Raw genomic sequence first — 27,630 nt, 5'->3', positions numbered from 1 at the left:
CGGCGCTTAACTTTAGCCGCTTTTGTGCCGTCGCCCAAATTAAGGGCGTTCATGGCATTAATGTCTCCAACCTCAAGGGCGGCCCAAGAAGAAGCCGTCCGAGCCGCGTGGCCTGCCAAGATGGCGGAGGCGAGGAGCGGGGGATGGGCGTTTATGGCGGGAAAAACCGCCACGCCGGAGGAAGGACCGGGACATTCATCGGTCACGAAACTGTCACCCAACAAGGGCGAATCAGGCTTTAAGACCCCCGCATCCCCTCTAGAAGCGCACAAGCGATCCGGGGAGCGACTCTTTGCGCCCTCGCCCTCCGACGCCATATGCCACGAGGAGAAGAATCGGGGAACCCCCTGCCCGCTATAAAAAGGTAAAAATTACCTGCTGTCCGCTCCGAGCTGTAACGACCTGGTGTCCCAGTGAGTAGCTGCAATAAACGTTTAAATAAACGTCGAAATAAACGCCTTTAAGGACGTTCAAAATTTTTTTTTTTTTTTTTAACAGAGCCAGCGGGAGGGGGGAGAAAAGGAGGGACCTGGCACCACCAGGTTTGCACTTGCTCAAAAGAGCCCTCAACCCCAGGCACTCAACAAAACCTAAGAATTAGGCTTGGAGGCCTAGCCAGAGCTGCTGCTGTGTGTGACCACCACCTGCTGAGATAGAGAACATACTGAGGAGTTTCCGGCAGCACATGACCACATATAGGGAGGCAAAAGTTTGCTCTCTATCTCCACCTGCTGGTAGATGGACACAACCCACCAGTCTATGGATTGATCAGCTTGATGATATGGAAGGGCTCCTTTTACTAAGCTTGCAGTATGTGCTAGCGTGCGCTTACAACTTAAAATGGCTTACTGTGGGACGTGCTTAGGCATCCTGTGGTAAGCTCCTAATCTGCACATGCTACCTGTGTGCTAAAAAAATATATATTTATTTTTGCATGAAGGGAGCGTGTCTGGAGATGGAGAGTGGGTGTTTCTGTATTAAACAGCACATCTATATTAGCACAGGATTACCACATGAGCCCTTACCGCCTACAAAATAGGTATCGGTGTTAACCCCCAATAAATTTTTTTAATCACTATGCTCTAACGGTGACAAAAAAAGGAGTGGGATGTCAGATTGGTGATTTACATTAATTCACTTTTGCGACTGGTGGCAACCTACTTTCAAGGACCTATCTTGTTCTATACATTGTGAGCTTTTCCAGTCCCGCGTTTGTTGCTCAGATACATCAGACACATTAGAGGTTACACTTATTCAGACTCCTGACGCCAGGCGGTCATGCCGAAACACAGCACCGGGTTGAGTCTCAGAAATGCCCTCCAATTAATAAACGTTTTATGATTTGGACTTTATAACTGCTTCGTCTTCTGTTGGATGTGTCATCTGATATCCCACTCCTTCGTTTTTTGCCTTACAACTTGTCGTAGTGGTGTCCTTGCTCCTCCACTTGGTGGTTCTCTTCTGACATCGGTGCATGACCATTAATGAAAAAAAAAAAAAGGAAAATTGGCCTTAGTGCATGGGAAAAACCCGCGTAAGGGTGCACTAAGGCCACTTTATACCACAGCTTAGTAAAAGGATCCCTAAATGCCTAATGAGTCACCAAATTGTTTTTCTGGCCTTATTAACAACTTTAAAAAAGTAGTTTATAAAGTCAGAAAATAAATCAACTGGAAGGTAGTCCAATCTTTTGCACCTGTCATATTCACTGTATTATTTTGAATCTGTAAAAAATAAAGACTGAAAATAAAAATTATGACAAAGTTTGGAAAAAGATGTCATGTTTAACACTGTACAAAAAAGTAGGGTGAACACCAGAAAGCACACCCTACATTTTTAGTGCATTTGGATATTCTCGTAGGGAATTGTTCTTCTTGTTTTCTGATGTTTAACATTGTACCATGAAGAGGTTGTGTCAGCTTCTGTTCACTTATGGATGCATTGAAACATACAATTTGATCAGGGGGGCCTACACAAAATAACCACTTAGAAGGTGTGAAGAAACAGTATGTTTTAAGCCTGTAAAATGTATTGGATATTTTCCTGTATTATGTTCTGAAGTGTATTTCTCCAATTTGGCCAGCAGGTGGTGTTTCTTTGCTGTAAAGCTGTTATAGGGAACTGAAGGGTCCTTTTACTAAGGTGCGCCAAAAAATGGCCTGCACTGTTGCAGGCGTGTGTGTTGGACGTGCGCAGGTCCATTTTTCAGCGTGCCTTGAAAAAAGGACTTTTGGGGGGGGGGGGGGGGACGCCGAAAATGGAAGTGCAGCCAAATAAAAATTGCCGCGCATCCATTTTGGGCTGAGACCTTACCATCACCCATTGACTTAGCGGTAAGGTCTCATGCATTAACTGGGCAGAAATCATCAGCGTGCGTACACTGACGATTACCACTCAGTTAGCGCCATGCGGTAGAAAATAAAAAATATTTTCTGCCACGTGTATTGGACGTGCGTAAAAAATAGAATTACCGCCCAACACATGCGGTAGCTAGGCAGTAGTTCCATTTTTCAGTTACTTGTTTTTGCACATTTTTTGTCCACTGTTCCAAGTTGCTCCAGCTAAATCTTGTCACCTTGAGCGAGCAAATTCTTGTGCTTATTCCTATTCTGTAGTTCCTATTTGGAACAAATTGCCTCTTTCTTGTAGATCCGTTGATGATTTACTGGAGTTTAGGAAAGCCATTAAAACTGTACTCTTTACTTGAATCATATCTTGTATGATATGGTAATTGATGGCTAAGAAATTATTATTTATGTGTTAAGTGTTTTACTTAATTTGTGAGTTTAAAGCTGTTTAGTTTTTGTTACTTTTTGTTAATTACATATGCTTCTTTTGTAATCTGTTCTGAGCTTAATTGGAAGGACAGGCTAAATATCTTAGGGGCCCTTTTACTAAGCTGCGCTAAAAAGTGGCCTCACTATTTTTAGCGTGTGGATTTTCCACATGGAGACCACTTTTAGCATGGCAGTAAAATGGCCTGAATTTCTATTTTTCCATTCAGCGCATGGCCATTTCCCAATTAGCGCATGGCCATTAACATGTGAGTCCTTACCACCACCTATTTACTAGGCAGTAAGGGCTCCCCTGGTAACCCTGTGCTAATAAGGCAGTGTATGGCAATTTACCCATGTTACCCGACTGGCTCAGGGCATGCCTACACTCTGCCTCCAAACACGTCCTCTGTGCTAAAAGCATATTTAATATTTCTAGCATAGGATTAGAGCACGCCAATTTCAGAAGTACTGCGGAACGCCTGAACGTGTCCTACGGAAGTGCCTTTTTAGCATGCGGTAAGCATGCGTTAGTGCTTACTGCAACTTAGTAAAAGGGCCCCTAAATAAATAAAATAAATATGGGTGTGTTGGGGGTGGGGGGGGATCAGTAATCAAACCACATTTTACACAGGTAAACACAGCTTTACCCACTTACAAACTTTTGATGATTGCTCCCTTACTCAGAAGTCGGAAAGAGACACCGAAGAAAAACAGTTTTTTGTGTTTATTATGTTAAACCCAGGGATTGTATTAGCAGTTACAGTGTAAAAATGGAATTTTTGGCTTTCATTTTCTGATAATTTGGTCAGAGCTTGGAAGAGGCATAACTGATAATTTTCTGCCTTCAATCTCAGCATAAGAAACTTAGGGCCCTGTTTACTAAGGTGCGTTAGTGTTTTTAACACACCTACACTTAGCCATGTAGGCTCCTATAGGGATATTGTAGGCACGTATATGGTTAATGCGTGTACATGGTTAACGTACGCTAAAAATGTTAACACGCCTATAACGCTGCTTAGTAAACAGGGTCCTTAGACATAAATAATGCAGAACTCACATCCTTGTAAACAATCTCACCAGTCTTAGATATCAAACAACATTTTTAAAAACACATAAAACAGCACCATTTCTACTCGTAAAAGTCTGGGGGGGGGGGGGGGTTCTGTTTGCAAGGCCTCACTCCCTACATTGTCTCTTTTAGATTTAGTTCACACCTTTTCAGTAGTAGCAAAGTTACATTAAAGTACACACGGTATTTTGCCTGTCCTCAGAGGTCTTACAGTCTAAGAGGTCCTTTTACTAAGCTACGCTAAAAAGTGGCCTGCGCTATTTCGAGAAAAAGGGTTTCCCACGCGCTGAGGCCACTTTTAATGCGCAGTAAAATGGCTGCATTTTCTATTTCCCCCATTAATGGCCAAGTGCTAATTTCCCAATCAGCGTGTAGTCAATAGTGCGTGAGGCCCTACTGCCACCTATTTACTAGGCAGTAAGGGCTCTTGCGTTAATGATGTGCTAGCTGGTTAGCGTGCACCGATGCAGCTGCACTGAATAGTACTGGGCATGCCTACTCTCTGCCCCCCAGCGCTAAAAAACATTTTCTATTTTTTAGCGCATGGGTAGCACCCGCCAAACACAAAAATACCACGGGATGCCTGAGCACGCCCCATATTAGTGGATTTTAACCTGCAGTAAGCACATGTTAGTGCTTACCACACAGCTTGGTAAAAGGACCCCTAAGTTTGTACCTGAGGCAATAGAGGGTTAAGAGACTTGCCCAAAATCACTAGCAGTGGCAGTTGAACCCTGGTTTCTCAGCCTGCTGCTCTAACTACTACACTACACCTTTCCCCAGGGATTCCTGGGCTTTGCTATTCAATATGTTCCGTCAATCCTCTCTCACAAACACTGCAAGTTATCTTCCCTGGCCAGAAAGGCAGGACAGGCCTTGTCAGAGTCTAATCCAATAGTGTCCCCTACAAGCCATACCCAGGGTGTGTGAGAGTCATTTCAGCAACGCTCCCAACCATGGCCAGCCCAAAGAGCAAAAGCCTAGACCGGGAATCGATCCCAGGACTCCTTCTTGGCTACATAGAGCCCTAATCACTACAGTCTTGCCTGTTTCTTTTAAGGCTATGGTGTTTTATTGAAATCTTCATTCTTGTAACTATAGCTGTCTTGAATGCCTTCCATATTTCTGCCAACTCCAGATTAGACAATGCTGTGCCTAATTCCTGGCTCATTACTGTCTGCAGTCACAAGAGGGCTGGTGGGCGGGTGGCTCCTACGGCAACAGACACAGCGCAAGCAGTCAGCAACGTTGTGTGTGAAGAGCCGCCGGCAAGGGTGGAAGTACTGGTAGAAGAGAAGCATGAAAAAGATGGCCAGGCAGTATCCCACCAGCAGCTGCACCACCAACACTGCAGTGCAAAAGTACTCAAACACTTCTGTCTTGAAAAAGTACCATAAGATAATGAGGGCTGCGTTTTCCAGCAGGCGCACACAGTAGTGAACACCCAGTCGCCCCCAGTTCTGTGCTTTGTCAATCAGGTCCCGGTCTGCCAGGTTCAGCTGCACGGCAGAATAGCAGAACATGTTGATGCCCGCATAAAGGAAGCTGACCATGCAGAGCACCACTATGGTGCCTATCCGGCTGAAGTTTTTATCCACGTTCTCCGGTAGAGGGGCTTTGCTTCTCCAGAACTGGACCCAGGGCAGGAAGAAGAGGACCAGTAAGTTGACAAGAACGATGGGCACAATCCACACCTTGAAGACACTGCAAAAGAGCACCAGACAAGTGACCCGTGTGGCTATCTCCAGGCATCGCCACAGCACAATGCAGACAAACGCCAACGGGCGCAAATGAACCTTGTAGTCGTCGTATTTGATCTGGATGGCCAAAATGTTGCAGACCAGGGCACCGTAAGTGACTGATGCCAGGGATATGCCCATGAGAACTGCTGTTAAGTGACATAGAAAGAAAAGAGTATTAGAGTGTCATGTAAATTCAGAAGGCTTTACTGGATCATAGTACATTACCAGATTGTCTGGCTCTACGACCATCATTGGACTGGAAGGTCTCTAACCATGCTAATAGTCGCACAATACCAAAGAGACTGAAATGGCTTGTGGCAGTGACACAGCTTCTGCATGCAGCACAACGTCACAGAGACTATAAGGATTTACCTCCGGATTCCATAGAGAGCAACTGAAATTGTGCATGCAAATCCGGTCATATTCTGGATTTATATATGCAATTTAATTCCTTAACAAGCCAATCAGTGTCAATAATTGCCACTTAACAAGCAATCATAGGAGCCAACTTTTCAAAATTATTGGGGGTGCTAAGCCCAATGAAAATAACCCCTCCCTGGACACATACGAGGAATTTTCTCAATATTGGGGGTGCTCAAGCACCCACAGCACCCACAGAGTCGGCTCCAATGCAAGCAATTATTGATACTAATTGGCATTAATTAGAATTTATGCGCACAACTTGCTAGGCGTATTCTGTAAAGTGGTGCAAGTAAATTTTAATGTGCTCTGCCATAAAGGGAGCATGGCCATGGGCGTGGAATGGGTGTGTTCTGAAAATCTACGCACACGGTTATACAATACACCTGCTCTGCGCCTAACTTAGGTGCCAGTAATTACACCAAATTTTACTTGGTGTAAATGGATGCACCTAGAGTTAGGCTCAGGCATGGCCACTAGGCATATTCTATAAACTGGTTAGGCGTATTCTATTAACCGTGCCAAAATCTAGGCGCGGTTTACAGAATACGCCTAGGCGGAAATATTTCCAGCACCACTTTTTCAGGTGCCATATACAGAATCTAGTCCTTAGTGTCCTCTTACTGCCTCCACTAGCAGGCCCAGTTACTGGAAAGAATCATGGGACTACCCCCTACCCCCCAAATTTTCACCACCAGCCCTGTGAAGAATAGAGGTTTCATGGCAATGCCACAATGATTGACTGAATAATCTTCAAGAAGCACAAGCCTCACTTACCACCCAATGAAATCAATTCCCCACCTCCCAAAAACATTACGCATAGAGAATTTCCATCGTGTGCCTCCATTTAAGATCAATGAAGGAAAAGTAAAAGCAAAACACAGAGCGAAACTCTGACTAATGTAAGCTGACCTTGCAATATTATCTGACCAAGGAGTGCTCAGAGATCCCTAGAGATGTCTTCAAAGTACATTCAGAGAAAGACTTGGCAAAAAAAATGGCATTATACATCATTAAAAAAAAACACTTAAATACATTTGATAAGCACCTGTAAGGCAGTTCTATAAAGGAGCACCTATTTGGAGCCCATTTTACCAAGAAAAGCAAGTGCTTACTTTCCCCTATAGAATACTAGCATAAATGGTTATATACACATTTGTGTTTACAGCTGGTATAAATACCTGCAGCTAGAGTGGGAAGATATGCATATAATTTATAATCTTCTATGTTACACCTGTGTGCCCCACCCATTCTCTGTCCAGACTCTACCCACCTGCAAACCAGGGGCGTACTATGTAAAGCCACGGGGGCATGGGCCCCCGTAGATTTGGCCCTGGCCCCCCTGCCACCAATCCCTTTGACCCCCCCCTCCCTGCCGCCAACCCTCCCCCACCACCGCCGCCGTCAGGTACCTTTGCTGGCGGGGCTCCCCAACCCCCGCCGGCCGAAGTCCTCTTCTCCGGCGCAGCCGCATTGCTGATCTGCAAGGGCAGGCTTCTGTTTCTGTGAGTCTGACATCCTGCACATACAACATACAGGACGTCAGACTCACAGAAACAGAAGCCTGCCCTTGCAGATCAGCAATGCGGCTGCGCCGGAGAAGAGGACTTCGGCCGGCGGGGGTTGGGGAGCCCCGCCAGCAAAGGTACCTGACGGCGGGAGAGGGTTGGCAGTAGCGGGAAGGGGGGGTCGAAAGGGTTGGTGCCGGGGGGGGGGGGGTCAAAAATGGCAGGGCGGGGGGGCAGCGGCGCCGGGGGGGCTAAAATGTGCCCCCTCACGCCAAAGTCTGGCTACGCCCCTGCTGCAAACTATGAGCCTTCAAAGATATTCACCTACTTACAGAATAGTGTGTAGCTGGTTTACTGTTAGTTACATGCATACATGTCCACATTCATGAGCAAATGACTATAATCAGTGGTGTAGCCAGGAATTTTTGACAGGGGGCGGGACAGTGAGATCTTCCAACCATCAGCTTTCCAACTGCTTGTGTATTGCAAGCCTCATTCTGGTGCTCCAATAGCCTCTCTTAGGGAACATCAAGCCTCATTCTGGTGCTCCAATAGCCTCTCTTGCTGTATTCCAAACCTGATTCTGGTGCTTTGTACATTCCAGGCCTTACTCTGGCGTCCATTCTGAGGGGGTGCATATGCAACAAATGCACCTTGTAATAGATTCACTACTCACTAGAATACCAGCATTTACACATGTACTTGCTATAAATCTACATGGTTCCTTATAGAATTACCTCCTACAGCCTGCCATTTCTGCACATAAACCTGTTTATGCATGTAAATGATTTTTAAAATTATCCAGAATGGGATTTAACAGGGTGCCTATGTGAGAAGTCCAGAAAAGAAAAGATGCCTATTTTATGCTCATTCTGTAAAGGCCTCTGACATGTCAAACAATCCAGCCAAACAAGTTCATCAGCCCATGAACCTGGAATGCTTTGCCGAGACTCTTGAACGAGTCATTGGATCATCAAACTTTTAAAAAACTGTAAAAAACTTATTTGTTTCCTAAAGCCTACCCCGAAGTCAGCAATGTTGTTTAACCTACTTTTTTTCCCGTTTTGGTAGTTTACCTGCTCTTTACCCTCTGTCAGCTTCTCCTTGGTTGCTCCTGTTTTCCCATCTGTATTCTCTTATTTTAGCTCCTCTGTACTTCTTTGTATCCTATTACTGGAACAATTTTCTCCTGTTGTATTATGTAATTTTCTTGTAACTTTGTTAGCCACATTGAGCCCACATAAGCTGGGAAAATGTGGGATACAAGTGGACCAAATAAATAAATAAACATCAAAAACCAGTAACCAAGAAACACCACTCTCAAACTCTCTAAACCAAAATATTCAGGAAAGCTTTTAAGCAAAAATTTATCTCAGCACTATTACTTCTTCAGTCTAATCGTCAATCCAATTTATAGTTCAGCATTAAAAAATTAATTGTTTTATTATCAAAAAATACTTACAATTGTCCATATAGGACTCGATTCAGGAAATGGTGCTGGAAAAATGTCACCGAAAAAAAAATCTGCGTAAGTGCTATTCTATGAACAGCCCTCTGAGTTGTGTGCCATTTATAGAGTAGCGCTTAGAGCCAATTTCCACGCCAAACTTTGGGCATGAGGATTTGCACCAGGTAGAACCTGGTGTAAATCCTGGCACGTAAGATAAGCGTGGATCCCCGATATTGCATGCGTCTTTAGTGAATACCCCTGACTCACCCATGCCCCTTCCAGGGCCACACCTACTTTTGAGTTGCACACTGTTAAGCGTGTAGCATGATGTGTGCACAGATCCAAATTGTTCACACCAAATTATTGGTGCTAATTGGCTCAATAGCCAATTTAGTTGCATGCAAATCTCAGGATAGCACGCAATTTTGGGCACATAAATTTGCATGCCATTTATAGAATCTTGGGGATAATGTCTATAAATAGCATAATAAAAAAGTTAACAAATTGAACACTTATCTTAATTTACTTGATGCAATCTTCAGTGGACCATACATTTCTCCATTCTGCAACATATTGCCCCGGCAGTGTGAAGTGAAGACGTGGGAAGCTGTCTAGGCAGGTACTGTACATTGCAGGATCTCAGAACCAGCCACAAGAACATACAAACTCCCCAAAAAGTGTAAAGTTATGCATATTTTATAAAACATGTGTGTAGATAGCACCTTCACCCCCTACTCTGCGCAAACTACACCCTTCAGAACTCCTATGTGAAGGTGATGTAAAAGTAGACACACTTTTCCATTCACCTACTTTTTATACATGTGGAAAATCCTGTATAAAAATTTGCCCCAATGGGGGTAATTCTATAAGAAGCCATGTAAACACAAGCAGCAAGTGTGTGCATAAATGCCAGTATTTTAATTATTTATGCGCATATGCAAACATATATGTGAAAAAATGCCAATCATCCATCTAGCACTATTCTTTACATAAATGCTCATGGTGTGTACTTTAGAGACGGGTGTCAAATGAGGGCAGTCTGAGCAGAACATGGGCAGGGTGAACACTTACCTGTGTAAATTATAGAAATATATAAAATTGAACGCGTCTCTGTCCAAGCTAGGCATGAGCATTTACACCAGCACTATGGCTGGTGAATGTGCTCACACGTATTTACCTGGCAACACTAGTGTTCTACAAAGAAAAGTAGGCACCTAGTTTATCTCATAGAATTGCCCTCAATTTCCCTCATTCCATAAATTTGTGCGCCCTACTTGGCACTTACGGGCTGATGCTCAGAAACAAATGTGGGTGCTAGAGGCCATTAGCGCTGGACTAGCGCACACATTAATGAACGCAGAATGCTCAGAGGGCTTCTTTTTACAAAGCTACACTAGCGATTCCTATGCAGCAAATGAGAGGAAGCCTATAATAATTGAATGGGCTTCCTCTCATTTGCCGCACTGGGAATTGGTAGCACGACTTTGTAAAAGAGGCCCAGAGGATCTAGTGCGGGAAACAACGAGCATGCCAAAGATTAGCACAAATAGCATGCTAATGTAGTCAAACAGATGTTAATGAGCTCATTTCCTATTCCCTCCCAATGCTCAGAGAACAGCACAAAAATAGAGCTGTCCTTACTGCTGAAAGAATAATGTCATCTCAGAGCAGGTATTAATTAGGGTGTTTGAAGAAAAGATTTCTCATGATTCTTTCTTTAAAATCTGCCAGCTTTTCTTTAATTTTGAAGCAAAAGGAAGCTCGTGCAAGCCCCTAAGCGCCAGTAGTGGTAAACAAATGCGCACGAGTCCGAACAAACCTAAAAGTGAGTTATTGAGTGCTGGTAGTGTGGATTAAAATTGCCAACAGCTCCTCCGTTATACTTGTTCCGACCTGGACCCATATCCACTGAGAATAACCTTACACATCAGTGCTATCTCTCTGAAGGTGTGCCCACAGTCTACCAAGCAGTGCATAATTATCCCATGAGGAATGATGCAAACTATCTAGGGGTTACAGGGTGTCTTTTACCACTCGCTAATCCGGAAATACCGCTGGACCAACGTGGCCGCCGGCGGTAGTTCTGGCTGGAGCGCGTGCCATTTTTAGCGCTTCAGAAATTATTTTTCTGTAGCGTAGCACTAACCCAGCAGTAATCAGGCATCACCGCTCACTGCCCGGTTCATGCCGGGTTACTGTAGGAGCCTTTACCACCACCTCAAAGGGTGGTGTTAAGCGCTCCCCACTGCATTCCCACACAGTAAGGATTATCTTACCTCATGGCCATTTTTGGGGGGGCCATTTTACCCGTGCGGTAAAAGGAGCCCTGGCGTGCAGGAAAAATGGCCCCTGCCGCTACCGCAGGCCCTTCTTCCCACAGCTTAGTAAAAGGACCCCACAATTATTTAGAAGGTAAGCAAGAAAATCATGCTAGTGGAGGAGGTGGCAGGAATGTTGCTATTGAGATCCAGGGTGTCCTGGCAGAAAACCTTTAGTCCCTAAAGGCAAGCACAGATGATCCAATAGGAAGTGAAGTGTGTGCTCTGATGGAATGAGGGAGGAGGTGCTGTGAGGGAGCATAGCTGTTGGGGGAGATAGCTTAGCTTAGTGAAGCTTTGTCCTAGCAAAGGAGTTGAAGACTCTCTCTGTTGCCAACATTGTCACATGACTAGATGAAGGCCACACATAAAATGAGAAAGACTAGTGGGCTCATTTTCGAAAGAGAAGGGCGCCCATCTTTTGACACAAATCGGGAGATGGCCGTCCTTCTCCCAGGGTCGCCCAATTCGGCATAATCGAAAGCCGATTTTGGACGCCCTCAACTGCTTTCCATCACAGGGACAACAAAGTTCCCGGGGGCGTGTCGGAAGCGTAGCGAAGGCGGGACTGGGGCGTACTTAACACATCAGCATCCTCGGCCGATAATGGAAAAAAGAAGGGCATCACTGACGAACACTTGGCCGACTTTACTTGGTCCTTTTTTTTTATGACCAAGCCACAAAAATGTGCCCTAAATGACCAGATGACCACCAGAGGGAATCGGGGATGACCTCCCCGTATTTCCCCAGTGGTCACTAACCCCCTCCCACCCTAAAAAAACATTTTAATAATTTTTCCAGCCTCTATGCCAGACTCAAATATCATACCCAGCTCCATGACAGCAGTATGCAGGTCCCTGGAGCAGTTTTAGTGGGTTGAGACTTTCTTTCAATGGTGAAGTTTTGGAACCATTGCTCTAACTGTTAGCAAGACAGAAAGGTAGCCCACATCAATCAACACCCATTTTTCTCTCACCTCTTGTAACTGTGATGTACTTTTCCACCACACTAACATACAGCTGTAAGGTAAGCTGAGGGGTAGAGCCCAGAAAAGCCTGAATGACAGCTGTACGTTTGAAGGCGTTGCGATGTGTGGCCAGCCTACGGGCTGAGTGGCCAATTTCCTGCTCAACCTCCTCCTCAAATCCATGTTTCAGTTTCTTCTTGCGAGAGATGCTGACGTATGGTTCCTCCTGTCTTCCCATCTGGAAATACACGAACAACGCCTCCACACACCTGCAAGCACAAAACACATCCTGCTTAGCCGTGTAATATGTAATACCTCCTCCACCGGCTACACCTCAGGGTTTACTTTATATGGTGGGGGGCACTAAGGCCTGAGATGATACATTCAATCATTGTCACCTTTCACTGGGTTTCTTCTAAAGTTTGATTTGGTAACAGAGATGCTCGCCCTTTCTTTTAAGAACTCACCACACTAGTCTACCCACTCTTTCCATCAGCCTCTCTCCACACATTAATGCATCCCCCAAGCCTGCAGTATGTTATTTTATGTTATGCTGAAGTTATGTATATACTGGCATGCACCATTCCTTGCTTCCCATCTCAGTTCAGAGGTCAAGCTGTCCATCAGTAGAAAATGTTACATTTTCACAACCCAAAAGTAAACCCAGAAAACTGGTCATGAGCTTACCATCCTTGAGGGCATTCTATGAATAATGGTGTGTCCAATATTTCCATTATATTCTCTGCTTTATAGAGGTTTACTTGGTTGAATTAAACTTTCATCTTGATTTCAGAAGTTATTTATTTATTTGTTACATTTGTATCCCACATTTTCCCACCTATTTGTAGGCTCAATGTGGCTTACCTAGTACCGGAGAGGCCTTTGCAGGCTCCGGTGTGAACAAATACAGGGTGATGTTGTGGTAAGATCAAGTTCATGTGGCAGTCACATTAGGGAATCGGAGAACGGAAGACTTGTGTCATGTCCATTACGTGCTTTAGTTTGGTTGTGTTGCAGAGATTAGGCATTTAAGTTGGATTGGTAGGGTATGCCTTTTTAAACAGGTTGGTTTTTAGTGATTTCCGGACGTTTAGGTGGTCGTACGTCGCTTTCAAGGCTTTTGGTAATGCGTTCCACAGTTGTGTGTTTATGTAGGAAAAACTACATAAACACACAACTGTATTTGCTCCGGTGTGAACAAATACAGGGTGATGTTGTGGTAAGATCAAGTTCATGTGGCACAGTCACATTAGGGAATCGGAGAACGGAAGACTTGTGTCATGTCCATTACATGCTTTAGTTTGGTTGTGTTGCAGAGATTAGGCATTTAAGTTGGATTGGTAGGGTATGCCTTTTTAAACAGGTTGGTTTTTAGTGATTTCCGGACGTTTAGGTGGTCGTACGTCGCTTTCAAGGCTTTTGGTAATGCGTTCCACAGTTGTGTGTTTATGTAGGAAAAACTACATAAACACACAACTGTATTTGCTCCGGTGTGAACAAATACAGGGTGATGTTGTGGTAAGATCAAGTTCATGTGGCACAGTCACATTAGGGAATCGGAGAACGGAAGACTTATGTCATGTCCATTACGTGCTTTAGTTTGGTTGTGTTGCAGAGATTAGGCATTTAAGTTGGATTGGTAGGGTATGCCTTTTTAAACAGGTTGGTTTTTAGTGATTTCCGGACGTTTAGGTGGTCCTACGTCGCTTTCAAGGCTTTTGGTAATGCGTTCCACAGTTGTGTGTTTATGTAGGAAAAACTAAATGTGTAAGTTGTTTTGTATTTAAGTCCTTTGCAGCTTGGGTAGTGCAGATTTAGATAAGGTTGTGTTCAATTCAAAATCAATGAGGTGCATTCTTTTTTAAAAATAAAGGCATACACTAATAAAGGGGGGTCTTTTACAAAGGTGTGATACTGTTTTTAGCACATATTAATGATTGGCGCGCACTAAACGCTAGAGATGCTCATAGGAATATATGCTACTTCATTATACTCAGCTTCACATTAATTAGAATCTTAGTTAATATATAAAGATCTAGTCAGGCAATTTTCAGATCAGCGCGTGTGCTTCCGTATTGGCTAGACTGAGCCAAGCAGTTTTCAACTTGAAAACTGCTTGGCTCAGTCTACCCAATGCTTGAAAACTGCTTGACTCAGTCTAGCCAATATCTACGGTCTGTGCCCTAAAAATGGCAGAAACAAATCAAGGTCAGGTAAACACATAAAGTAGCACATATGAATTTAAATTGTTGGGCAGACTAGATGGACCGTGCAGGTCTTTTTCTGCCGTCATCTACTACGTATGTTACTATGTTACTTGAAAACTCCTTGGCTCAGTCTAGCCAATACGGAAGCACACTCGCTGATCTGACGATCCCATTAAAAGAAAATTGCCAGACTAGATCTTTATATATTAACTAAGATTCTAATTAATGTGAAGCTGAGTGTAATGAAGTAGTTGATTGATGCACTGCCTTCACTAGTTATGTTAGTATATGCCTTGTGAATACGTTCATAGGAATATATAGGCATCTCTAGCGTTTAAAACATGCTTATTTTTAGCATGCGCTAAAAATGCTAGAGCGCCTTTGTAAAAGGACCCCATAGTTCTATAGGTTGTAGTGTGAAAGTTTGGATACTCACTGCTATGGGTATCCAAACTAATTACTTATGAAAATTCTGGTTCTTCAATATTTAAGATTCTTAATATACTGCCCTTTGGTGGTACAGCCAAAGTGGTTTTACATATTAGCGGCAGGTATTTTTCTGTCCCTAGAAGGCTCACAACCTAACTTTTGTGCATGGGACAATGGAGGGTTAATTGACTTCCCAGGGTCACAGGGATTTATAGTGCGAACTGAACCCGGTTCCCCCAGGTTTCGGCAGACTGCACTAACTAGGCTACCCTTCCACATTATTAGGATATATTTACTGCCTTTTTGAAGAAATTCTCCCAAGGTGGTGTACAGCAAGATTAAGGCAGAAAAACACAAGACAATTACAGCAGTAGAAATATTCAAATACCATTCACAGTATAACATAGTATGCAAAAAAGGCGCACCTTTGTAAAAGGACCTCATAAGTGCTGTAGGTTGTAGTGTGAACGGAGGTCACTCATTGCTATGGGTATCCGAACTAATTACTTATGAAATTAAGAAATTCAGCCAAAGTGATGTACAGCAAGATTAAGGCAGACACAGACAAAAGACAATTACAGCAGTAAAAATATTCAAATACCATTCACAGTATAACATAGTATGCAAAAAAGGCACTGAATGGGGAAAAGATCCTAAATCTTCTACAATGGATCTGAAAGTCACTGAACTGCATTTGACTTCATGAACTTGAAATCTTAACTGCTGTTGTCCAGTTTTTCTGCTGTCATTACAGCTCTAAGAAGAAAGAACCTATTTATCTTATAAAAACAGCTCAAATAAAGCAAGGGTTCTCAAGCTGGTCCTCAGGACATACCCAGCCAGTTGGGTTTTCAGAATATCCACAGAAATCAAACAAAATAAAACATGGAAAAGAAAATAAGATGATACCTTTTTTATTGGACATAACTTAATACATTTCTTGATTAGCTTTCGAAGGTTGCCCTTCTTCCTCAGATCGGAAATAGGAAGAAGGGCGACCTTCGAAAGCTAATCAAGAAATGTATTAAGTTATGTCCAATAAAAAAGGTATCATCTTATTTTCTTTTCCATGTTTTATTTTGTTTGATTTCTATTGATAACCTTTAAGAGTGGACTAACACGGCTACCACACTCCTCTACTTAAGACAGAATATCCACAAAAGAAGATGCACAAGGTAGATCTGCATACACAAGCAGCAACAAACAGCAGAGGTAATCCAGAGAAGAAGAAGACAATCCTAGGTTCGCCACATACAATTTTATTGTGCAATGACCTGACTCAGCCAAGTTTCGGCACTATGCCTTCATCAGGGGTCAGCAAACTGTTCGAATGTCGAAAACAAAAAATGGCACATATGAATATGCTCCCAATGGAACTGCAATCGCTATCATGTGCAGAGAACAGAGCACCACTGGTTTGCATAACAGTGCTCCATTCTCTGTGCATGATAGCAATTGCAGTTCCATTGGGAGCATAGTCATATGTGCCACTTGTACTTTTCGACATTAGAACAGTTTACTGACCTCTGACGAAGGCACAGTGCTGAAAAAGTACAAAGACTAGGGGACACTCAATGAAATTACATGGAAATACTTTAAAAACAAATAGCAGGCAATGTTTGTTCAGGCATAGAATAGTTAAGCTCTGGAACTCGCCACCTGAGGATGTGGTAACCGCAGTTAGCGTATCTGGGTTTAAAAAAGGTTTGGACAAATTCCTAGAGAAAAAGTCCATAGTCCGCTGGACAAAGTCATGGAGAAAAAGTCCATAGTCCGCTGTTGAGATATATACTACTACTACTTAACATTTCTAGAGCGCTACTAGGGTTACGCAGCGCTGTACAATTTAACATATTTAATATAAAGGAAGCCACTGCTTGCCCTGTGTTTGGTAGCATGCAATGTTGCTGCTTTTTGGGTTTCTGCCATGTACTTGTGACCTGGATTGGCCACTGCTGGAAGCAGGATACTGGGCTAGACAGACCATTGGTCTGACCCAGTATTGCTATGTTCTTATGACAAAAAAATGAGATGAAAAGGAGTTTCAAAGGAACTGGCTGGGAAAAGGTAAAAAAAAAACCAGAATAATGCTGTGGAAATATTCTATCAAATTTAGAAATATGATAACTGCTCAGAGAGCGAGGAAGAGTGGAATCATGGACAACTGTAACAGCCACAACTTTCAGAGTGTGGAGGACGGTAATCCTCCAAGAATGCAAGGGAGTGTTTCAGAGAAACTCCAGTCACTTTAGTGATTAAGAGTATAGCTGGAAGAATGTTAAGTTGTGTGGGTGAGGAGGACACAGATATAAAAGTGTAGTGATGTGCAAAATGAGTTGTCCTGCAGTATTTGGACAATAATAATCTACCCCATGTTTGCTGTGAAGAATAAATACATAAATAAAAGGAAAATTGAATGGTGTGAATATCCCATTACAATCTTAACAGTGTGGACTTGTTTTCTGGAGCAAAGGGGAGAAAATTCCCCTTCCACAGCTCCTTCTTTTCAAATGGAAGCACCATGGTGCCAATTTTGAGAAGGACCAAAAGAAGCTGACAAGGAAGGGGACTCCTCCACCTCAGCACTGGACTCAGATAAAGAGTTCACCTCATAAAAAGAATGGCAGAACAGAAACCTATTGCAAGTATTAGGAACTGTTTGTTTATAAAAAAAAAGGTATCCTTAGCAGTGATTGGGTGAACTTACTTCTGTCCAAGCTTCCCATTGTGTCTTGGGTTCTCAATGTGGTACTAATCCAGCTGAGGGAAGCTCCCTTTGAGCCATCAGACTCCTGTGACGTGAAGTACCTGACCTAGAAGGTTTTATTTTTGGTGGTGGTCACTTCAGCATGCAGAGTCTCAGCTTCATGTACCATGTACAAGATTTATTGATAATAGGGTTGTTCTGCACACACATTACAAGTTCCTGCCTAAGGTAACGATAGACTTCCACCATAACCAGTCAATCATCCTTCCAATATTGTTTCCCAGGCCACGTACACAATAGCAAAATGTCCTTGGATTGCAAAAGAGCCACAGCCTTCTATCTGGAGTGGACTGAAGCCCCTAGAAAGTCCATCTAGCTTTTTGTTTCTTAAGCCTGGGACTGCCATAGCCAAATGCACTCTAACCAATGTCAAAGCTCATAATGTCAGACCACTGCAGTGTTACCAGCCCAACCACCTCCATGGAAGAGACCTACAAGGCTGTGATGTGACCTTCTAGCACACATTCACATACCATTACTGCTTGGAGAGGGATTCAACAGTAGGTTTGGTCACATTGTCTTGAGGAATCTTTTTGAGGTATAGAATCCAACTCCATCCGCATTAGAGCATGTTCTTATGATTTCCAGATCACCTTTGTTAAAAATAAATAAATAGGGTCGCACGCATCTAGGAGAGCTGTAGACCTCGTTTCCTGATTTCAATATGCCGATGTGAAGAGGCAAGGCAGCGGCCCGAGCTTCCCCAACACCTGCCTCAATACCTGCTGGTCCAATGGTCCGATTTGTGAGGACTCCAGGGCAAGACCGGGAGATCGGGAGCGGTTCCTTAGGAAATGCTGGCGTAATGGAGGAAGTATCGGCATCTCCAGGACTCAATGTTACTCTGAGCCCCGATTTGAGAGCTCTGCCCCCACAGCCAAAATGGACTAGTTCTCCCTCCGAGGGAGCGAGCGGCCAGACACCAAAGAGCGGAACAGGCCTGGTCTCGAGTGAAGCTCAAAGTAAGCGTTTTGAGAGGGAGTTAGGGGGCCGGCTGGTACCCCCAGAAGAAAGCAGCCCGATGTCATCTGAAGCGGGTCAACAAGGCACAGAAAGTGGGACGATTCCAGAATTTTTGATGAATATCCTGCTTATAATCGAACGAGAAAAACGCCCAAGTTCTGACCTAAATCGGGAGATGGACGTTTATCTCACAAAAACGAATAACGCGGTATAATCGAAAGCCGAACTTGGATGTTTTCAACTGCACTCCATCGCGGAAGCGTACAAAGTTGACGGGGGCATGTCGGAGGCGTGGTGAAGGCATGGTTATCACCCAAACAGAGATGGGCGCCTTTCGCCGATAATGGAAAAAAGTATGCGTTTGTAGCTAGAATTTAGGGCACTTTTCCTGGACCCTGTTTTTTTTCACGAATAAGGCCCCAAAAAGTGCCCTAAATGACCAGATTACCACCAGAGAGAATCGGGGATGACCTCCCCTGACTCCCCCAATGGTCACTAACCCCCTCCCACCACAAAAAATGATGTTTCACAACTTTTTATTTTCACCCTCAAATGTCATACCCACCTCCCTGGCAGCAGTATGCAGGTCCCTGGAGCAGTTGTTAGGGGGTGCAGTGGACTTCAGGCAGGTGGACCCAGGCCCATCCCCACCCTACCTGTTACAATTGTGCTGCTTAATGCTTAGTCGTCCAACCCCCCCAAACCCACTGTACCCACATGTAAGTGCCCCCCTTCACCCCTTAGGGCTATAGTAATGGTGTAGACTTGTGGGCAGTGGGCTTTGGGGGGCTCAACACACAAGGGAAGGGTGCTATGCACCTGGGAGCTCTTTTACCTTTTTTTTTGTTTTTGTAAAAGTGCCCCCTAGGGTGCCCGGTTGGTGTCCTGGCATGTGATGGAAACCAGTGCACTACGAATCCTGGCCCCTCCCACGAACAAATGCCTTGGATTTATTCGTTTTTGAGCTGGGCGCTTTCATTTTCCCTTATCGCTGAAAAACAAAAACGCCCAGCACACAAATTGTCGAATAAAACATGGACGTCTATGGACGGACCCGTTCTCGGAGATAAACGCCCATGGAGATAGACGTTTTCGTTCGATTATGCCCCTCCAAGCCTCCTGGGATTATGGCAAAATCGGCAGAGGAAACAACAAACTAACGCTGTTTCTCAAAAAGTTAATGTGATTGAAAGAAGAGTGGATAAAAATGAAACAGATATAAAATCTCTTTCTGAACGGTTTGATATTATGGAAGAAAAAGGTACAAATATTAGACATATACAAACAGCTATGTTAAAGGACATTTCAAACCTCAGAAGTAAAGCGGAATTACATGAAAACCATATAAGAAGATATAATTTAAGATTTATAAACTTTCCGAGAGTAAAAATGGTTAGCCCATTAGAAATGTTAAAACGATATCTTAAAGAAGTGTTGGAGATACCTGAGACAAATTTACCACCTTTTACCCAAGTGTATTATGTGCCACAAAAAGAACAGGAGCAACCATAGCAACAAACATCTTTGGATGTTACAACTTTCTTGGAAACATCAGTTACGGAGAAGTGCACCGCGGCAACTTTGGTAGCCACGGTGGCTTTACTACCGGACAAACAATGGTTGTTCAGACTGTTCTTTAAGCACAAAGACAAAATGTTTTTGGGCCTAAGGATACTCTTATTTCCAGATGTTTCGAGGGATACACAAAAGAAACGAAAACAATTCCTGATATTGAAACCTGCTGTGTTACAACTAGGAGGCACATTTTACCTTAGATTTCCCTTTAAGTGTATTGCATGTTACAACACACAAAAGTATGTTTTTATGGACCCATCTCACTTAACGTTTGTAGCCTCAAAAAGAGCTGTTATTTTCTCCTAGATGTGAATTTGCTTTGTAAAAGTTTTCTTTTTTTTTCCTCCTATTTCAGAATCCCCTCTAACATAATGTGGACTTGAGTGTTGTTAATATGTGATATATATATATATTTTTCTTTTTATTAATTTGATAATTCAACACTTTCTAATCAAGTGTAATTCCTTGAATATAAATGTATATGTATAAAATAAATAAATAAATAAAACATTGACAAAAATGGCCTGTTGCCATCAAAAATAAAGCAGCTTGCCAACTGGAACTTTAACAAAAAAAGGAAGGAAATGAAATAACTAAAACAAGCTATAGCTACAGATCTCCACTTCTAAGGACAATGATATTCCACTTGCCCTTAGAGAAAGCACAAATTATTTACCTGAAACAGATGCTGTCTAAGAAGAATATCAATCCTTACAAAATAATCCCATCTCCCCTAGGAGTTGGCGTCACCTAATAATAACTTTACATGGTATCAAGGTGGCTCCATGTGATGATGCCAATGTGAGACATCATGCATGGACTCAGTAGATCAATCTAGAATAGTGGTTCTCAACCAATGTGTTGGAACACAATGGTGTGTCACCAAGAGCTGAGAGGTGTGTGTTACCACAAATTTGACAGCTAGCTTGTGTTTTCCTTAACAGCCACGTGTGTGACTGGTTGAGGAAGGTTGAGAACCAGGAAATTGGGTATTTGAAATCTCCATAACTAGTCCCTACTTCTGTTACCAAATCCAACTGGGAATGTTGAAGACATCTGGCTCACCCCTTTCCTCCATCCTGGTAGTCATCACCTTGCATCTGCATTTCTCTTGCATCACTGTTAGCACTATGAAAGAATACAAAGAGCTTTTTCTTTGTTTAGCTGTGAAGTGTAGTGTTCAGTGTGTCTGACATGTAAAGATTGTCTGTCAGGTGTGTCACAGCAGAAGAAAGGTTAAGAACCACTGAAAGCTCTAAAACCTTTGTTTATGTAGCAGGTTGCCAAAATATATATATTTTGTGCAGTTGTAGGAAGAACATTCTAGGCCCCTGTTCCAGAAAGGGGGCAATCAAATCTGAATAGAGGGTAGTCTATTCATGGAAAATAACCCAATAGCACTGAAGAATAAGCGTTTGAAGAGAAGCATACAACTCTGAGTTCAGGGAGAAGCCTTGGCCTTCCTCCCCCAGAGGGGTCTACAGCAAGAAGAGACAAAAATCAGCAGTACATGGGTTTTCCCACTCTGGGGCCCACATGAGCTTTGGCTCCCTGCTGAAGGGGCTAAACTAGAAAAACGCACAGGGATTGTCAGTCTGATCCACAGCTGTCACCTCAGTGACATATGAATAGTTCATCAGGAGACCTGATCCTGATCCTCTGAATGAGAGTGTAACAGAGTGAAGCTGCTGCCAAGATACAGTCCTTATGGGGAAAGGATTTGAAAGCTGGGACTTTAAGGCAGGGATGGGCAATCTGCAGCCTGCCATTGAATTTTATGTGGCTCACAAGATCATGGGAATACACACAGAAAATGTCATTAACCAGAGTTTGAGACAAGACTTGTCTGACAGTGTTAGCAACTGTTTGTAAAAACAGAAGTATATGGTAACAGACCATTCTGGTAATAATTTATGTTATTCAGTCATCACATTGAGTTTTGTTGGCAGTGAATTATATGGCACATTTGTTAGCACGTGTGGCCCACTAGAAATAGTACTGACATTTATGCGTTTCTCTGTGTATAAAGGTTGCCCACCTCTGCTTTAAGCAGACAGGATGTAGGACCCAGCTGCCAGTCAATCTCGCTGTGCTAAACAAGAAAAAGAGCATTGGGGAACAGTCACCTAGGAGAGAAGGTGGACAGAAGTGCGACTGGAGCACAGGAGATCTATTTGCTTGCCAAGAAAAAGTCAGGGGAGTAAATAGCTGGGCTTAACCCATGTCCAAAAGCTAAATAATAACTGTGAAGGCTAACAACGGAAAGAGAGACTACTGCTTAAATCATCATACAGAGGAGTAAGGATTTTTACAACTGTCTGGTCTGTAAAGAGATGTAAAAAAATGTATGAGTTGGAAGTTAAAGCACTGCTCAGAGGAGGCCAAGAGTGCTGAACTATTTGATTCTTTTTGTCACTACTTCACTTTGTTTTTATGGACTATTTGCCTCATTTTGCTATCACTTCCTGTGTATATATTTGTAATTAATAATTATCTCACAGCCATGTTGCCATCTTTGATTTTACTGTGCCTATCTAATAACTTTAAGCCTGTCATTAGGGGACCCTTATAATCATCCATGAGCATTGAGAGAGAAGGTATTTGGAGATCCTGTGTGCTCTGGCCTCAGTGGTATCCCTCAGCCCCAAGGTCTGAGACATCCACTACATTTACATTTCTCCATCCCAGGTTCTGTCAGATGAGGTCACCCCCCCTATCGAGGACTGATCTGCTGTCTTGAGAGGACACTTGTTACAGGTAGGCAACTTTATCTGTACAACAGCAGAGCAACAAAAAATTGGTTTCTTGTGCATATGAAGGACATAAACTAGGAGTTAAGGTTACAGCCGGTTGGAGGCAAGATGGCGACTGGGAGGGAGAGTTGAGAAGACGCTCCTAGCCCACTTACCTTACACTTCTTCAGATAGTATTTCCCCCCCCCCCCTTTTTTTTACAATGTCCAAGAGGAGGGGCAAACAGAGAGCAGGTCCCGCGGCTTCTGTTTCGCCGTTAGTGGGCTCCTTGGATCGCTTTCTTAATCTGGGAACGGTATCGGGAGCTGGAACTCTGTTTCCGGAGAGTGGGGGGGGAGGTGAGCCGCCCCTCCGTCTGGAGACAGAAACATCATTAAGCCCCGAACAACGGTCAGCTCCTCCCATGCCGGCCGACACGCCGAGAAGGGGCCGGGAAACCCCTGGTTCCCAAGCGGTGACGGGGCCTCCCGGCGCGGGACCTAACCCGGATGGAAGTCCGCCGACGGTAACCGCACATGAAGTGCTGGATTCAAGGGAAGAATTTATCTTGACTGGGAACCACCAGATGAAGGAAACGGAAATCTGCAAATATATTGAATGTTCACTTTTGGTGGAATACAGCATCAGAAATCTGAATTTGCCATGGCAGAGAAGTCTTGGATGACAATCTCTTCGAAAAAAGTCTGGTCTCCCCTGGAAAACTACCTCCAATCTCTTTAGACCTAACCTTAGCCCAGTATAATGGAATTACATATCAGACACCTGGACAATTTTTTTCCTATTTTCTTTTCCTACCTTTTTTTCCTTTGTTCCCAATCCATTTCCTTTATTGTTCCTTGTTATTGTTATATTTGGAAAAATAGTAAATATTTTGAAAAACAAAAAGGGGGCTTATGGAGGAACTTAAACACGTAGATTTACCAAGTAAGTCTTTTGGGGGGGAAAAACCAGACAAAATAACTTTGGAAGCTATTTGAGAAGCTTTAAAGAACCTAGAAACTTCATTTTCTCAAAAACTTTCCCCATTGATTGATCAGTCTCAGATTTTATTAAGCAAAATACCAACATTAGAAGGAAAAATACAAGTTATGGATAAAATAATGGAGAACAATATGAAAGATATACAAAACTTTCAACAGGTACAAGCAAATTTAATTAAGGAGGATACATATCTTCAGAATAAAATAGAAATTTTGGAGAATACACAGAGGTCTAATACACTTAAACTGATAAATTTTCCAAAACAGGCTTTAATAGCCCCATTAATAACTTTCAAAAGATATATGAGTGACATTCTGAAGATACCAGAGAAAGCATATCCTCCGATATCAAAAATGTATTACCTGTTACCATATTAAAAAAAGGAGGAGCAAACGGAGGACCAGAGGACTGAAATAACATTTGATACTTTGGATTTGAATTTAACACAGGCTTTGGAAGTTGACAATCTAGGCTTAATGCCAATGACTTTAATAGTTTCCTTTTTGTATTACAACCAGAGAGAGATTGGATTCTTAAACAACTTTTTCTTCTTTTTATGAACTATAAAATAAGAATGTTTCCGGATGTTTCTAAAGCAACCCAAAAGCGGCGTCAAGAATTCCTTAAATTACGCCCAAAGACACAACAGTTGGGTGCTCTTTTCTGGTTAAATTTTCTGTGCAAATGTGTAGTAAAATTAAATTCTGTAAAATATGTGTTTTTTTGATCCTAAACAATTTAATTCCTTTTTGGATTCTAAAATAGCTCTATTGCCTTCAGCACAGTTAAGACCAATAATTACATCTACTCCGTGAAATAGTTAGGAATTCCCGGAACTTCCCCTCAGTCCTTAGTTTCCTAAAGGAAAGAATTATTAGCATTATTCTTTGTAATTCTTCAGATATTGTGTTATGCCTCTAAATAGTGGACTACAGATGAACATAATGGAAGTTTGATGCAATTTTCATCTTATATTTCAAGTTTAATTAGTTCTGTTAATATTTGTTTTTTTCCCTCTTTTACCTATGTTAATTCTCAATATAAGATGGAAGTACATATAGAATTATATTTTTCTTTCCTCTATGAATCATCTTTGCTATATCAAGATATATTCTTGAAATTAATGTAAATTGTAAAAAAAAAAAAAGAGTTATGCTTACAGCCAGGAATACAGAAACTTAGATTTACAGAGCCTTTGATATGCTTCACAGCTGAATATTTCAGAAACTCACATATAACCAACTCAACTCTTCTGTTGTACGCTTCCCTAATGTGGCCACGCCACATGAACTTTATCTTACCACTACATCACTTTGAATTTGTTCTCACCGGAGTCTGCAAACGCCTCTCCGGTACTATGTAAGCCACATTGAGCCTACCAATAGGTGGGGAAATGTGGGATACAAATGTAACAAATAAAAATAAAAAAAATCTCTGAGGTGCATATTTCTTGCATGAAAGTTCTGAATTTTAATTATTTATTTATTTGTTGCATTTGTATCCCACATTTTCCCACCTATTTGCAGGCTCAATGTGGCTTACATTGTTCCGTAATGGCGATCGCCATTTCCGGAATGAGAAATACAGGAGGTATTGCATTAAAGTTCATAAGTGACAGGGTACATTAAGCAGTCAAGTATAGAGAGTTCATATTCGAAATGAGAAATAGAGTGGTATTGCGTTAAAGTTCATTTGTGACAGAGTAGCTGAAGCAGTCAAGTATAGTGAGTTTGGTTTTGTCCAGTTCTGGTATAAGTTTCATTGTCTGGTGTTTAGGATGGTTCATTGTGGTATGCCTTATTGAACAGGTTGGTTTTTAGTGATTTTCGGAAGTCAGTTAGGTCGTACATTGTTTTTATGGCATTTCGGTAGTGCATTCCATAGTTGCGTGCTTATGTAGGAGAAGCTGGATGCATATGTTAATTTATATTTTAGTCCTTTGCAAGTGGGGTAGTGGAGATTCAGGAATGTGCGTGCTGACCTTTATGTATTCCTGGTTGGAATGAGAGAGGGAGTCTCGTACTCTACTAAAATAATGATCAACTTGATAAAGAACGTATAAAAAATTACTTGCTCACAGTCACCTGAATGTCAGTGGTGGAGAAAATTTGAACTGGTGGTTTTCTGGCATTCTGAATCATAGGTCTGCACTCTGGCCACTAGACCTCCCTGTATCCCTCTCATACACAGGCAAAAATACATAGTAAAAATACATAGTAAAAACTTTTTTAGATACATTAAAAGCAGGAAACCGGCCAAAGAGTCGGTTGGGCCGCTGGACGAAAATGGTGTTAAAGGGGCGATCAAGGAGGACAAAGCCGTAGCGGAGAAATTAAATGAATTCTTTGCTTCGGTCTTCACCGAGGAGGATTTGGGGGGGACACCGGTGCCGGAAAGAATATTTGAAGCGGGGGAGTCGGAGAAACTAAACAAATTCTCTGTAACCTTGGAGGATGTAATGGGTCAGTTCAGCAAGCTGAAGAGTAGTAAATCACCGGGACCTGATGGTATTCATCCCAGAGTATTAATAGAACTAAAAAATGAACTTGCGGAGCTACTGTTAGAAATATGCAATCTGTCCCTAAAATCGAGTGTAATACCGGAAGACTGGAGGGTAGCCAATGTTACTCCGATTTTTAAGAAAGGTTCCAGAGGAGATCCGGGAAATTATAGACCGGTGAGTCTGACGTCGGTGCCGGGCAAGATGGTGGAGGCTATTATTAAGAATAAAATTGCAGAGCATATACAAAAACATGGACTGATGAGACAAAGTCAGCACGGATTTAGTGAAGGGAAGTCTTGCCTCACCAATCTAATGCATTTTTTTGAGGGGGTAAGCAAACATGTGGACAATGGGGAGCCGGTTGATATTGTATATCTGGATTTTCAGAAGGCGTTTGACAAAGTGCCGCACGAAAGACTCCTGAAGAAATTGCAGAGTCATGGAATCGGAGGTAGGGTATTATTATGGATTAAGAACTGGTTGAAAGATAGGAAGCAGAGAGTAGGATTGCGTGGCCAGTATTCTCAGTGGAGGAGGGTAGTTAGTGGGGTCCCGCAGGGGTCTGTGCTGGGTCCGTTGCTTTTTAATGTATTTATAAATGACCTAGAGATGGGAATAACTAGTGAGGTAATTAAATTCGCCGATGACACAAAATTATTCAGGGTCGTCAAGTCGCAGGAGGAATGTGAACGATTACAGGAGGACCTTGCGAGACTGGGAGAATGGGCGTGCAAGTGGCAGATGAAGTTCAATGTTGACAAGTGCAAAGTGATGCATGTGGGTAAGAGGAACCCGAATTATAGCTACGTCTTGCAAGGTTCCGCGTTAGGAGTTACGGATCAAGAAAGGGATCTGGGTGTCGTCGTCGATGATACGCTGAAACCTTCTGCTCAGTGTGCTGCTGCGGCTAGGAAAGCGAATAGAATGTTGGGTGTTATTAGGAAGGGTATGGAGTCCAGGTGTGCGGATGTTATAATGCCGTTGTATCGCTCCATGGTGCGACCGCACCTGGAGTATTGTGTTCAGTACTGGTCTCCGTATCTCAAAAAAGATATAGTAGAATTGGAAAAGGTACAGCGAAGGGCGACGAAAATGATAGTGGGGATGGGACGACTTTCCTATGAAGAGAGGCTGAGAAGGCTAGGGCTTTTCAGCTTGGAGAAGAGACGGCTGAGGGGAGATATGATAGAAGTGTATAAAA

The 27,630-nt window shown here is 42.8% G+C and overlaps 1 protein-coding gene across 1 annotated transcript in view; it reads right to left on the bottom strand.

Annotated features, from left to right (window-relative positions):
* Positions 1-3,733: 3,733 nt before the first annotated feature.
* The window catches only part of XKRX (XK related X-linked), a 58,767-nt gene continuing 34,870 nt past the window's right edge, over positions 3,734-27,630 (bottom strand). Inside the window, exons 2-3 of the mRNA XM_030210248.1 lie at positions 12,261-12,520; positions 3,734-5,734 (exon numbers count right to left, since the gene is read on the bottom strand). Coding sequence (XP_030066108.1) covers positions 4,986-5,734; positions 12,261-12,520 — 1,009 coding nt within the window. The 3' untranslated portion in view covers positions 3,734-4,985. The remainder of the gene's footprint in view (positions 5,735-12,260; positions 12,521-27,630) is intronic.

The sequence above is a fragment of the Microcaecilia unicolor genome, chromosome 7 (genome assembly GCF_901765095.1).
Source record: "Microcaecilia unicolor chromosome 7, aMicUni1.1, whole genome shotgun sequence".
Classification (NCBI taxonomy): Eukaryota; Metazoa; Chordata; class Amphibia; order Gymnophiona; family Siphonopidae; genus Microcaecilia; species Microcaecilia unicolor.
Note: the sequence above shows the minus strand (reverse complement) of the source record. Positions and strands in the feature narration are given on the sequence as shown.